This window comes from Eptatretus burgeri, chromosome 11 (assembly GCF_056783735.1).
Source record: "Eptatretus burgeri isolate ZD-2024b chromosome 11, Ebu_testis_v1, whole genome shotgun sequence".
NCBI lineage: Eukaryota > Metazoa > Chordata > Myxini > Myxiniformes > Myxinidae > Eptatretus > Eptatretus burgeri.
The window spans coordinates 87,867,466-87,882,580 of record NC_140971.1 but is presented as its reverse complement, the minus strand read 5'-3'; the positions used below and the strand labels follow the sequence as shown (position 1 = coordinate 87,882,580).

The window sequence follows — 15,115 nt, the reverse complement described above, 5'->3', positions numbered from 1 at the left end:
TTCCATGGGGCTGGTGAAGAGATTTTGATGTTTCATTTAAATTGTTGGAAATAAACTATTTGGGCAGTGTGGAGGAGGCCAGCGGATGACGGACGTAGTGACAAATTGATTGGGGTTTGATGAAAAAGTGTTTTTCGTTAAATTTGATGACCAAGTGGGATCCAAGGGACTGGTGTGTTTTTGTTTTCACATAAACGTGAAAGGTGTTGGATGGTGTTGTGGACTGGGTGTGTGGCACTGTGGAATGAATGACTCAAGTGTTTGGGTGAATGGGGTGATTGTGCGAATGAGGAGAGTGAGTGCGAACAACGCACCCTGTCGGTAGGAGTCTCCTAACCAAGTTAGTGTAGGTTGGGGGGACTTGGAGGATTTGACATGGATTCTGGCTGCTGTTCCATTGTGCAGGCGCACTGCGAGGGGTAGGTGCAGGCCAAGGTATGGTGGTACTGGCTGGGAGTGTGACATGGTATTGGAAGTTGGTGAGTGGTGAAATAGGGCACCAGGACTTTGGGGGTTCCTGGCAAGTGAAGGCTGTCAGAGGTGCCAGGAGAGCACGGTAGGGTTCAGTGCCAGGAGAGCACGGTAGGTTCAGTGCCAGGAGAGCACGGTAGGGTTAGTGCCAGGAGAGCACAGTATGGGTGCTAGGATGGCACAGTATGGGGGCTAGAGAGAGTCACCCCTTAGGAGCGCCAGAAGCACGCTCAGGTGAACCCCGAGGTCGCTGGGTGTCCTCTACCCCCGATTGGAAGCAGGCAAAAAGCCTAGTAGTAGTCACACTCCCCAGCCAGTGAGTTATGCCTGGCACCACCAAATGGAAAAAGACAAATAAGGCCTTGCCCAGGTTTAAAAGAATGGAACAGTGTGCCAGGTCAGGAAAAATGGGTCATGAGGATCATTCTCGCCATAGCAGGGTTTGGTTCATGGTTTAGAGCGAAAAGTAAATGGTTAGGTTCGATGGACTCTCCTCCGCACCATTCATGTGTGATACCTGGTACGAGTAGTGTTGATGTGAAAATTTGTAAGCAAGGGCCAGGCTAGGTCACCCTCTCCAAGTGCCAGAGAGGCCACCAGTATTTCATGAGCACACACCCACAAAGATAACGTTTGAGTGAGAAACACACCATCCTGCCTGTAAAAGGAAAAAAAAAAAAGGAAGAAAAAGAAAAAAAACGAGAACTGAACCAAAACAAGTCGGGCAAGGAATGTTAAGGGTACACTCCATCTCGCCTGGTCTGAGGTCATCACACCCAATTGCGTCCTCAATAATGCCTCCAAACTACATTTGTTTACCATCGATATCACCGTGCCACCATTGCTGTGTCACCTGCTGTCCAATGCAGGGCTTGTTGCGTGCTGCTGCTCGTGAGTAGGCCATTGCGGCCAAGAAGTCATTTTGTGGGCCATATGGGCCGAAGCATTTTTTGTGGCCCATTGAGGCCAAAGTGTTTTGTGGGCCATTGCGGCTGAAGATTCATGCCATTTTGTGGGCCGTTGCGGCCGAAGATTCATGCAATTTTGTGGGCTCAGTGGGCCGAAGAACTCTTTGTGAGATTAGGCCACTGGGCCGACAACTCACCTGGTGAGAGGCCAATAAGGCCACGAAGTGAGTAAACCCTCAAGGTTGAATGGACAATACTGCCTGGAGGGGGCATGTAGGAGCGAACACGTGAAAGAACTTTGAACCTTTGAATGTTCTGCTCCTATGCAAATATTGGTGTTAAAAGTAAAATTGAATGCCCTCCCGTTCAAATCCATCTTTAGAATGTTAAGTAGTGTGCATAGAGTGTGAATTTGTTCGTCAGATTTATTATCCGACACACCAGGGTAAGGACATGCCAATCTTACTGTGACACTTTGGTTTTTGGAGTTAAGTGCTTCCCTTGTTGTGGGTTAGAGTAAAGGGAGATCTGTGCTATACGTTAGACAGGGCCATTACCGTGGGCTGCCCCAGATGGAGGATCGGGAGAGCCTCGGAAGAAAGGTGGGGGTAGTGTTGTGGAAATGGCCCTTAGTATGTTATTAAATATAGGATTAGCCAGATCCCCCATTAAATGCATTTTTAGCCAGGTTGTTCTGTAAATGGACGATACATGTGTCGGGAGGTGTAAGAGGCTGTTTATTGTTCGTGCGGTGGTGTACCGAGGGGCTTCTTCTTCTTCTTCCTTCCCCTCTCTGGACGAGGCCCTGCCCAGTTGGCTGAGAGGGTGTGGCCTAGAGAAGCAGTCGGACGACAGGCGAGAAGGTGGGACGGAAAGCGCCGAGGTGGTGCGATCAGCAGTAGGAGAAACTGCATGAGGTTTTTGCGATCGGCTTTTCGTAAAGAGCGAGCCGAAAGAAAGGCAAGGTAGTGAAACTGAAAGGAGGAGTCAGTCGGCTTTGAGGCGAGTGAACGAAGTAAAGGCAGTGGTGGATATGCCGGGAGAGAAACTGAACCTGAGCGCGTCGAGTCTTCCATTTTTGGCAGTAAGAGAAACTGCCTGCACATCGAGTCTGCCATTTTGGCAGGAAGAGAAACGACGAGTGTCGAGTCGGGTGATCGGCAGTAGGAGGCACTGCAAGAGGTCTGTCTACCATCAGCTGGAGGAGTAACTTGCGGTGCGTGTGGTCAGCGATCTGTAAGAGAGGAACGGCCTGAACCTGAGGGTCGAGTCTGCCATCTGCCGAGGGAGTAACTGAGCCTGAGTGTCGAGTGAGGAATTCTTCTGTATAGAAATGACTAGTGGGAGGCTGCAATCTGCTTTGAGAGGACCTGGCTGCTGTGTGAGTCTGGAGTCGGCTTCGAGAGGAGGTCATCGACAGGTTCAACCTGCGTCTAACCAAGGAGCCTCTGTCACGGCTCGACACGTTTGTCGATCCGCCTGCTGAGCCCAACACCTCGATTTGGCCTGATCTGTTGAACAGGCCAGGCCTGGACTTGTATGCTGGACCTTGTGAGAAACCAGCTGAAACCCACCATCGATCTGACTGTCTTGTGCCGTCGACCTTACGTGGGGTCAGAACGCGCGAAGGCTGCATGCGCAAGCGGTGCCGGGAGAAGGAGGACGAGCACCATTTTGCCACGCGGCGTGTTTGAGCATGGGCGTTTAAATCCGTAGACATCGGCTTGTCACGAGCCACATTCGTGTTTTGACACTTTTTCTCTCGTCCATGAAGCATCACCAAGTACTCTGTGTCTTGTCTGCATGCTGCCCATGTCTTGTCTGCATGCTGTCCATGTCTTGTCTGCATGTTGTTTAAGGTTTATCTCGTTCGGGTCCCCTTCGAAACCGTAATCCGTAGCTCCCGAGTTAAGAACGGGTTATCGATTAATTATAACATTGTCGTGAATGCTTTGCTTGTGTTGTGCTTCCCCGATGTGTCCCCAATAAATCTGGCTGATTCGTATGAAGTTGCCGCTTTGAATTAATTCATGCCGTGCCGATGAACGATCCGCTCGATTTGGATATAAAACCAAAATGGTTACAGACTGGCAGAATTTGCTCTGGCTCTGACAAAACCAATCTGGAACCGGGGTCTATTTCCCCAACTGGTAAGGTCCAGAGGTACGTTGGTATCGCGATTCGAGACGCGTGACGCGAGGCCTGTGCCGAACCAGCCGGCGTTATAACCCCGGAGACGGCGGTGGTTAGGGTGGCGCCGAATCTGTAACATTTGGCTGTCGAGAGTAGGGTGCGAAAACCCAAACTGGTTACGGACAGTGATTGACATCACTCGTCCGAATCCCGCCACCGCTGAATCCGTAACAATATATAGTGGTGCCCCCAGAATCCGAATTTAATTCGTTCCAAGAGGCTGTTCGGATTCCAAAAAGTTCGGATTCCAAAAATATTTTCCCAATAAGAAATAATGGAAAGTGAATTAATCCATTCCTGGACCCCAAGAAAACCCACTTTCAAGACACTTTCAACTGAAATTACCCATGTTTAAGGTAAAATGAGATGAGTGAATGACCTTTTCTGGGTCATGAATCTTTTTCCAAGCCTGGGGGATGAGCAGGAGCATTGTCACTTCTTCCATCAGGTCTGGATGCAGCTCCGGCCTATCAGTGGCCATTGGGATCCAAAACGTAAACTTCAGCCTGGTGGAGGTATGTAATTAACCATGAAGCACCAAATGGTGTTTTATATCCCAGTACACTCTGTGTGGAGACACAAACGTGCCGTTTTCACCGCACGGTTCCACGGAGATAATCAAGAGGTGAAGCGATTGGGTGACGCAGCATGACATCACTACCATCCTCGCGCAAAAAAACTTTGAGTTCGTTAAAGCTGATTCGTCAGAGGGTTCATCGAATGAGTTCGCTTCACGACGGGTTTTCGTGCTTTTATCGCTTCTTTATTTTTCAGAATCCTACACACGGTCGATTTTGGCAGCTCGAACATGGCAGCGAGATCAGACACACGCGTACCGCTCTCATGCTTAGCGATAAGTTCTTCTTCAACTCGATTGTCGTTCTCACGGACTTCCTCTTACTCCTATTTGCTTCACTGCTCTTCTTGGGTGCCATGGTGAATGCACAAGGGTGATAATTGAAAAAAAAATAGATGCACAAATCAAGGTGAAAACACGAGGTAAAGTAGCGATCGACACACGAGAGATGCTTTCACGAGGACTTCCACCGACGAACTGAATGAACAAAGCGCGAAGATGCGGGTCGAACAGGCGGGGAAGACGCAAGTGAACAAACATGAACGCCACGTTGTGTTCGGTTTTCGAAAATGAGTTCGGTTTTTGGGGCAAAATTTTCTTGAAAAAATTGTTCGGAATCCAATTTGTTCAAACAATGGGGCGTTCAGATTCTGGGGGCACCACTGTGTGTGTGTGTGTGTGTGTGTGTGTGTGTGTGTGTGTGTGTGTGTGTGTGTGTGTGTGTGTGTGTGTGTGTGTGTGTGTGTGTGTGTGTGTGTGTGTGTGTGTGTGTGTGTGTGCGTGCGTGCGTGCGTGCGTGCATGCGTGCGTGCGTGCGCGTGCGTATGTGTATATATATATATATGTATATATATATGTATATGTATATATATATATGTATATATATATATATATGTGTATATATATATATACATATATATATATATATATATATATATGTGACCCTCCAGTACAAAACCAGTCGGAGGTCGCAAAAATTCAATATTGAGTTATTGGGTTTATTTGAAAGCCCATAAAATAAGCTTCACAACGGTGTATCGTACATACTGGTCCGTCACAAACTGACCGTGATATCTTACGATGAAGTTTGAGAGACTATTGCTGGTATACGTTGCTAAGGACTTTGTTTCTCAAACTCCAGAAGCTAATACGTATCCGGTTATTTCGATTTTCCCAATAACGTGTGTTGTAAAACTTCATCGTAAAACTAATCTTCACCCTAAAACTCTAACCCTAAAAAGGCTACCCGAACACCAAGTATTCTAAGGGTTAGCTCCCCGACCCTTTGGTATGACTCGGCTGAGGGGTAAGGTGTTCTGTGAACTCTCTAGTTCTTCGAGATTACTTGTTCATGCGAAGTGCGCATGAGAGTCGGCATGCCACCGTTCCTCACCGTTCCTCACCTCTACCATGTGCGTATTCTCAAATTAATCTGGTGTTCAGCCAGTGCGTGGCTTACTACATGCTCCGTAACTTCACTTTGAAATGTATTCGCATTGCGACTACTGTAATAACATTTGCAGATGGAGCTTCATTCATACCGAAGTGATATTTGAATGCTCCCTGGGCTTGAACAATGGAGCCACTTGCAAAGAAGAGTTCCACAACAGCATACCTTTTTGTGGTAGTCCAATGACCCATGCTATCACAATTTCAAACTATAATTTGAAATGAAAGAAATGACCAACACCATTTTTATGCATGCTTCAACAGGATGATGCAGAGATAGCACACTTGCCTTTGAGCTGTCTAATCTGGGTCTGGTTCTGATTCCTACGATAAACCATCGTACTAGTGCAGGCAAGGTTTTGCATTGCAAAGTGTACTTTGCAATGCTGTCCCCTCTGATGGACGTGACGTTAAGCTGGGTGTCCTGTCTACCAGCATTAGTTGGTGGATATTGAAGATCCCACGATGTCTTTTTACGAAGAGTACATGAATTATCACTGACAATATTTCAAAAATTTCTGCCCTAACGAACAGGGAACATGGTAGCAGTGCAGTCACACTCTCTCGCAATGTTGCCCCCAGCAGCTATGTGCTGAATACGAGCGAAGATGTTTTCTTCCTTAACATCATAGTATTCAAACATTTGCATAGCTTCTATGTTTCTCTGTCACCCTTTATATCCCAAGATGAGTTGGAGGGTTGTGAGGTATAAAATAAAAATGAAAGGGTAGAAGATGTGAGAGAAAATGGGGAGAGTAAGTGAGTTGAAGAGGAAGAGTAAAATAGGATTGGGTTGGAAAGGATAAGAGCACAGGACAAACTAGAAGAACACTCGGCAGAGCGCATACCTCTGCCAGGATGAACAGTTTACATTTTGTATCCCACTGAAAGGCCAGATCTGGATCCGGACCTTAACCAGAATCGAATCGGCTTGTTCTTGTCAATTACCCAACTCATCCACCAAGTTTTGTTATAATCCGTCCACAACTTTTTGAGATATCGTACGATATATCGTTTCCGGCCCCATTTCTCAATGGTGGAATCACTTATAAAAATTAAAAAAATTCTTGTGTTCGGATCCAGATTCATATCTTCACCAAAATTGAATCTATTCTTCCTTGTCAGATATCCAACCTGTGCACCAACTTTTATCCGAGTCCTTTCAAAAATTTTGAGATATCGTGCTAGATATCGTGTTTTCGCCCTCTCACTCAGTGGTGAAGAATCGCATAAAAATTCTCGTATCCTGATTCAGATCTTCACCAAAATACAATCAATTTTTTGTTGTCACGCATCAACCTGCCCAACAAATTTCGTTCGAATCCGTCCACATCCTTTTCATATAATTATCCTCATGCTTACAGACAAACAAACAGCCAGACAGGGGCAAAGAGGGCACTTAGAAGAGCACATACATCCACCACGCAATGCCTGACCCACGAGAACATATTGGGCCCAATGCATTTTTGAAATATACGAAATATCGTTTTTGGCCCTTTCAATGGTGAAGAATCACTTTCGAAAATAAATAATTCTAGTATCCAGATTCGGATTCAGATCTTCACCAAAATCGAATCAATTCGTCCTTGCCACACACCCGTGTCCGCAAAATTTCATCCGAATCTATCCACAACATTTTGAGATATCCTGCACACAAACAAACAAGCAGACAGAAAGGGGATGAAAACATAACCTCCTTCACCTTCGGTGGTGGAGGTAATAATACGAGTTCCCTTAACAGGAACTTCAATCCAGGAGGAGGTCATGAGGCCTATCAAAACGTGCACACACTCTGACAGCAGGGTTGATGGGTTGAGGGACAAAATAGAGGGAGACCTGGAAAACACTTTAAACACATTGTGGAGGTTTGGATAGCATGATGACACTCTTTGACCATTTTGAACATGTAAGTGGAAGCATTTTGAACATTTTTTTTGTGTTTGTTTACCCTTGAGATTTCTCGCATGCTTTGCTTGAGCTTCATGATTTTTTTTTTTTAAATCTTGATTCAGGGTAATGTGAGGGTTGTGCCAAGTTGTTTAGTGACTGAACTACTTTTTCGCCCAAGTCCTGTTTGAGCACCAAATATGGAGTGCAATTGTCGTGTCCTGATGTACAGTGCATGGATATCCAAAGGGACAAAAGGAGGTCCAATCGTGCTACGTTGTTGTTAAAGATTGTTTATTTATCAGAGTTGTGCTGAAAGGGAAAACCAACTGTCACAAAGGAAAATAACACACACACACACACACACACACACACACACACACACACACACACACACACACACACACACACACACACACACACACACACACACACACACACACACACACACACACACACACACACACACACACACACACACACACACACTCACACACAAACATTATTTTTAAGGCCATTTTTCCCTGCTAGAGCGGGGGTTGGCCATGCTGTTCTCATGACAATATTCTCCCATGGTTCCCTTTTTGAGGCAGTTTTTTGTTTTTAATGGCCGGATGCCCTTCCGATGCCAACTCTTCAGTCACCTCTTACAACATGCAGGATACGGTGTACCTATTGTAAACCAGGGCACACACTGGGACATCCCAGCAGGCTGGTATTATTTTACCGACCTCGGAAGGATGACTGGCTGAGTCAATCCCACCTGTTATTAATTCAACGGCCGAGCGGAATTTGAGTTCCGGACCCTCGGATCCCAAACCCACCACCACAACGGAAAAAAACAAATAAATAATACAATGTCACCCGCAGGGTGACCCGTATCTTGCCAAAAGGTGACCACGTGTGACTTCTTTAAGGTCACACTGAGGTGAACAGAGCTGCTATCCACCAGGAGCGACTCCTTGAGGAATATCTGCCTACGAGAGATTCCGATGAGAATCGTTCTACAGAGTAACCATGAAAAATATGCTTTTGCCTCATAACGTCACCAAATGACGTCATAATGTCTCAAGCTTGACATATCTAGAAAGCACTCATCGAGGTGTTCAATTTGAGGTACTACACGATATGGTTCCTAAAACTTGAAAATTTGACCTTGGGGTCAAATATGTTTGACCTGAGGCGCTAACCATGAAGGTCAAGGCCAATCGCCACCAAAAATTAATCAGCTGAGTGCCAGACCATGAACTATATTCCCATGAAGTTTGAAGACGATCCGATCAAAATTACTGAAAAAATAAGGGTTTCGTCGACTCCCTTGATTTGCGCCAAAGTGACCTTGACCTTTGAGCTTGACCTTCAAAATTTTGTGCACTGAAAGGGACCTCTATCGGCCTCTGATATGCGAAGTTACAAAAATTTCCGATGATAACTGTGCTCTGCAGAATTTTTTATACGTGATTACAGACAAAAAAAAAACAAAAAAAAAAAAACATACAAGCTGACTAACATATCTTGCAAAAACTTCGTTTTGGCAAGATAACAAACTAAAAAGACATGAATGTTGGTCCATCCATCACATTGCTGAAACTGTCCTCGCACATTGTTGGATAGGCCCGGAATTCTGGTGCTCCATCGCATACTTTGAGATGGATGTACAAGTTGGCGAGACCTTCAAGGTGCCTTCCAGTTGTCCAGTGGTCACAGTGGATGGCTACGTGGACCCATCTGGTGGAGATCGTTTTTGCTTGGGTCAGCTGTCCAACGTCCATCGTACTGAAGCGAGTGACCGTGCGCGGTAAGCCTGCCCATGCAATTGAGATAAAATCATGATGAATGAAAAACTCACCATTAAGCACACATAATTTGATAGCTGAGAGCTTGCAAAACTCAGAATTAAGTTCACATGCTTCTAATGTTGCAGTGATGAAGGTTCCTTGAAGAGCCTGTACATACACAACATCAAATATGGAAGCATTAGACAAATGTATCTCGGATGTTGGAGTCTGATATATAATTTGTAGCAGCTGCTAACTTTAGAGTCAGTGAGAATCGGTCATCACCTTGAAAGATGGCATTTCCCTTATTTTCTTCTCTCGTGCAGGTTGCATATTGGGAAGGGTGTTCAACTTGAGTGCCGTGGAGAAGGTGATGTGTGGGTCCGCTGTCTCAGTGACCATGCTGTGTTCGTTCAGAGCTATTATCTGGACCGGGAGGCAGGCCGTGCACCTGGTGATGCTGTGCACAAGATCTATCCTGGAGCACACATCAAGGCAAGGCTGTGTGGCAATTTCTGCTGTGCTGGTGATTGTGACTTGAGGGCCATTTACATGCAAGGCAGTGTTTCAAGGATTTCTTTGGATTGTGGCCCACAGACAGATCAGGGAACTTTTTGTCAGCCAGTGGGTGTGGCAGGAGACTATGCATGCCTTTCACAACTAATCGGTTGCCACCAATTCAATTAAACAATCGGTTGTTTAATCGGACAACTAATCGGTTGTCGGATTAATCAGACAACTAATCGTTTGTCAAATAAAATCTCAATTCCTCCTGTACATTTGAGTCATTTATTAAAAACAAACGTAAACAAGTGGTGCCAGGCACAACAAATCCCGCCCATTTAAGGCATAAAGTTATTTTTGGGATCAAATTTAAATTTGATACATCCTCAACCTGAATGTTGATTATAAGGAATATTTTAGTCTCAGTTTGAAGTCAATTAAACCATTTTTGACGAAGTTATGACCGTAAAACTTCGAACCCTACCAATCTTCACAAATATGCATTTTTCACCATAGGATTGTAAGGATTTTAAGTCACAAATAGAATAAGGTTCACTATAAGCTTAGTTTGAAGTAAATCGGATCATTTTTGACGAAGTTATGAGCGAAAAACGATTTTGACCTTTTCGTGACCTGACCTTGACCTTTGACCTAATTGGACCCAAAAGTTAATGGGGTCGTCCGAGGTTCATTATCCACCTGTGGATACAATTTAACAGTGTTTGAGCCAGCCGTTTTCCCGTAAAGTTGTATTTTCGTAACCATGTTTTAGTTTTAATGGAAAAGTTGTAATTTTGACCGATGACCATGACCCCTAAAACTTCGGACCCTACCGATCTTCACAAATATGCATTTTTCACTATATGAATGGGTAGGATTATAAGTGACAAATAGAATAAGGTTCACTATAAGCTTAGTTTGAAGTAAGTTAGATCATATTTGACGAAGTTATGAGCGAAAAACGATTTTGATCTTTTCGTGACCTTGACCTTTGATCCAATTGAACCCAAAAGTTAATGGGGTTGTCCAAGGTTCATTGCCCACCTGTGGATTAAATTTGATAGTGTTTGCTAAAGCCGTTTTGCCGTAAAGTTGCTAACAGACAGACAAACAAACAAACCGGACGATTACAATATCCCGCTCCCTCCCTCCGGGGGGCGGGATAACTAACAAATGCGAACATATCTATATGGAGCATTCAGAGTTCCAATAAGCAACACAGTCTTCCTCTGATTCTGCAGTACATGGAGACTTTGAATTCTTGTGTAGTATTCCGTGAGACTGTCTGTTCATCCTCCAGACAAGCTCGGGCCACAGCTGACGTTTGAGAGTTCAGGGGAATAATCACTCACAGCTTTGTGGCAGCAGCCATCTGGAGGTCAGCTTAATTTTGAAAAGCAAAGGAATATTTATGACCTGAAGGTTGATAAGAGTGCGAGACATTACTTAAGGCCCGGTCACACCTTGACGTTTTAGCCAGCGATGGCAACGTATTAAAATGCATCTAAAACGCTGGCTTACGTTGAACTTTTGATGTTTTTTTTTAAAGATTCGGACGTATTCATAGCGACTTGGTCTTGTGTATAACGCATTGGTAACGGACACAGAACGTTTCGTTGTGTTATAGATAACTTATACCAACGAATGCTGAACCTGTTGTCGGACTACACAACCGATGCCCAACGATAGTCTAACTTAGGCATAGCGCGTTGCACGCATCGCCGACGATGTCGTGACGTAGCCTATTAAAAGGCTGACGCACAACGATTCAAATCATAACTGCCGTAGAAATGGAAGTATCAACATCGCGGTCACACCTTGGCGATCTTGCCAGCGTATGCCGACCTAAGAAAAATGTGTCTAAAACGTTGGGGCACGTCAAATACGGTATGAGTAAGTTTGGTATACGTGAGTAGAACGCTAAAGTACGCTATCATACGTCGTAGTAAGTAGAGTACGTCAAGAAATTTTAAACATGTTCAAAATTTTACGACGTACTCGGCGTATGACACACGTTCCGCATGCGATGGGGATAAGTTTTACACATGATATGTGGACGCTTACACACGTCCACAAAGGCTACTTATAAGCTACTCATAAGTCGAAACACGTCGCGGTAATGTCTTTTTTACGCAAAACTTATTTCTAACTTATGTTTGACGTGCTTTGAACCAATTCTTTACGTAGTCCCAACACACATCGACGTATGTAGACGTATTCCAATGACGTCTTCCGGTCGACAAAAAAAAAATAAATTAACGTGTTTCTCGCTTACAACTGCCATATAAAGACGTGTTCCCAGCGGTTTTAGGAATTGGTATATAAAAATGCTGCTCATAAAAGGGGAACCCAACAGTGTTTTCGAGTCCTTTTTGAGTCGATGTTCATGTCAGCAGTAGCAGTATCAGTATCAGTATCTGTATTAGTATTAATATTAGTATTAGTAGTAGTTTGTTCATGTTGGCAGTAGTAGGTGAGTGTGAGGGGGAGGGTGTGGGTTATGATGGATCGTCCTTGCGTCCGCGTGTCCACGGGTAGGAGACACCTTTTCACCATTGTTCGAAGTTCTTCGCGGCTAATTTTTTATGGGGCTTTTTCAACAATGAGCTATGGCTTGTTTTTACGATTTAGGTCTATTCATAACGGGTTGGACAAATGCACAATGAACTAATAATGCGCATAGAGCGCTTTGATTACTTATAGATACGATATACCAACGAATAATTATCGTGTAGCCGGCGTTTCTAAACTATGCCCAACGATAGCCTAACTTATCCATATCGTGCGGCAGTTTATCTTTGCCGGTGACATGGGGTTTGCTATTCATAGGCTGCCACTCAACGATTTAAATGGCTGCATCTCCACTATTGAAAGTAGACGCTTGCGCTCAACAATTTGATTTTTTTTACACTCAACGACTTTTAAACGGTACCACTCAGCTATTTTCATTGTTTACAATGAACGATTTAAATTGCTGTCACTCGCCTTTGTTTTCTGACGCTGGGGTTTGGAAATTTTTATCGTTTCTATTGAACGTGCAAAATCGCTCAAACCCCACTATTGAAAGTAGACGCTTGCGCTCAACAATTGGATTTTTTTTTACACTCAACGACTTTTAAACGGTACCACTCAGCTATTTTCATTGTTTACAATGAACGATTTAAATTGCTGTCACTCGCCTTTGTTTTTTTGAAATTTGAAATTTGAAATTTGAAATTTTTTTGTTTTGAAATTTGAAGCGTTTCTTCTGAACGTGTTAAAACGTTCAAACTCGACTATTTTAAATAGACGCTGCCGATGGACAATTGGAATCATCGCCAAGCTAGACATCGAAGTGTGAACATCCTCGTCATGCCGAAGAAAAGTTTGAAGAATGCTGCAAATAAGTGTCCTGGCTGTGGCCGTGGACGCTGACGCAAGGACGATCCATTATACCGACGTCTTTCAGCCTATGAGTAACTTAAAAATAATGTCTGTCGACGTGTGGCAACGATCGCGTAACGTGCCAACAACACGTTAATCATAGGTTAGAAATAAGTTTCGGGTACGCTAAACATTACCTCGGCGTGTCTCAACTTATGATTAACTTACAAGTAGCATGTGTTGACGTCTGTCAACTATCGCAGACCGTGCATACAACTTGTGGCCAGCGTAGCGGAACGTGTGAGTCATACGCCGGCATACGTCGTGAAATTTCAAGCATGAAAAAATTTGAGGACAACCAAAAAGTACAACGTTTAAAGCCAGCGTACAACGACGTATGGCAGTGTTTTTCAGCGTGCTCTCAATGTTATCAAAACTTACCCATAACGTATTCAACGTCTGCCAGCGTTTTATAAAAAAAATTCAAAATCGGCATACGTTGGCTAAAACGTCAAGGTGTGACCGGGCCTTTATGTATAACGCATTGGTAACGGACACAGAACGTTTCGTTGTGTTATAGATAACTTGTACCAACGAATGCTGAACCTGTTGTCGGCCTACACAACCTATGCCCAACGATAGTCTAACTTAGGCATAGCGCGTTGCACGCATCGCCGACGATGTCGTGACGTAGCCTATTAAAAGGCTGATGCACAACGATTCGAATCATAACTGCCGTAGAAATGGAAGTGTCAACATCGCGGTCACACCTTGGCGATCTTGCCAGCGTATGCCGACCTAAGAAAAATGTGTCTAAAACGTTGGGGCACGTCAAATACGGTATGAGTAAGTTTGGTATACGTGAGTAGAACGCTAAAGTACGCTATCATACGTCGTAGTAAGTAGAGTACGTCAAGAAATTTTAAACATGTTCAAAATTTTACGACGTACTCGGCGTATGACACACGTTCCGCATGCGATGGGGATAAGTTTTACACACGATATGTGGACGCTTACACACGTCCACAAAGGCTACTTATAAGCTACTCATAAGTCGAAACACGTCGCGGTAATGTCTTTTTTACGCGAAACTTATTTATAACTTGTTTGACGTGCTTTGAACCAATTATTTACGTAGTCCCAACACACATCGACGTATGTAGACGTATTCCAATGATGTCTTCCAGTCGACAAAAAAAATAAATGAATGTGTTTCTAGCTTACAACTGCCATATAAAGACGTGTTCCCAGCGGTTTTTGGAATTGGTATATAAAAATGGTGCTCATAAAAGGGGAACCCAACAGTGTTTTCGAGTCCTTTTTGAGTCGATGTCCATGTCAGCAGTATCAGTATCAGTATTAGTATTACTATTAGTAGTAGTTTGTTCATGTTGGCAGTAGTAGGTGAGTGTGAGGGGGAGGGTGTGGGTTATGATGGATCATCCTTGCGTCTGCGTGTCCACGGGTAGGAGACATCTTTTCACCATTGTTCGAAGTTCTTCGCGGCTAATTTTTTTATGGGGCTTTTTCAACAATGAGCTATAGTTTGTTTTTACGATTTAGGTCTATTCATAATGGGTTGGACAAATGCACAATGAACTAATAATGTCCATAGAGCGCTTTGATTACTTATAGATACGATATACCAACGAATAATTATCGTGAAGCCGGCGTTCACAAACTATGCCCAACGATAGCCTAACTTATCCATATCGTGCGGCAGTTTATCTTTGCCGGTGACGTAGGGTTTGCTATTCATAGGCTGCCACTCAACGATTTAAATAGCTGCATCTCCACTATTGAAAGTAGACGCTTGCGCTCAACAATTGGATTTTTTTTACACTCAACGACTTTTAAACGGTACCACTCAACTATTTTCATTGTTTACAATGAACGATTTAAATTGCTGTCACTCGCCTTTGTTTTTTGACGCTGGGGTTTGGAAATTTGAAGCGTTTCTTCTGAACGTGTTAAAACGCTCAAAC

At 44.0% G+C, this 15,115-nt stretch overlaps 1 protein-coding gene across 5 annotated transcripts in view; it reads left to right on the top strand.

Annotated features, from left to right (window-relative positions):
- SMAD4 (SMAD family member 4) overlaps positions 1–15,115 on the top strand; it is an 80,002-nt gene that overhangs the window by 50,334 nt on the left and 14,553 nt on the right. For all 5 annotated transcript variants that reach the window (XM_085847268.1, XM_085847271.1, XM_085847269.1 and 2 more), the window contains 2 exons: positions 9,100–9,283; positions 9,590–9,758. In XM_085847268.1, coding sequence (XP_085703394.1) covers positions 9,100–9,283; positions 9,590–9,758 — 353 coding nt within the window. The remainder of the gene's footprint in view (positions 1–9,099; positions 9,284–9,589; positions 9,759–15,115) is intronic.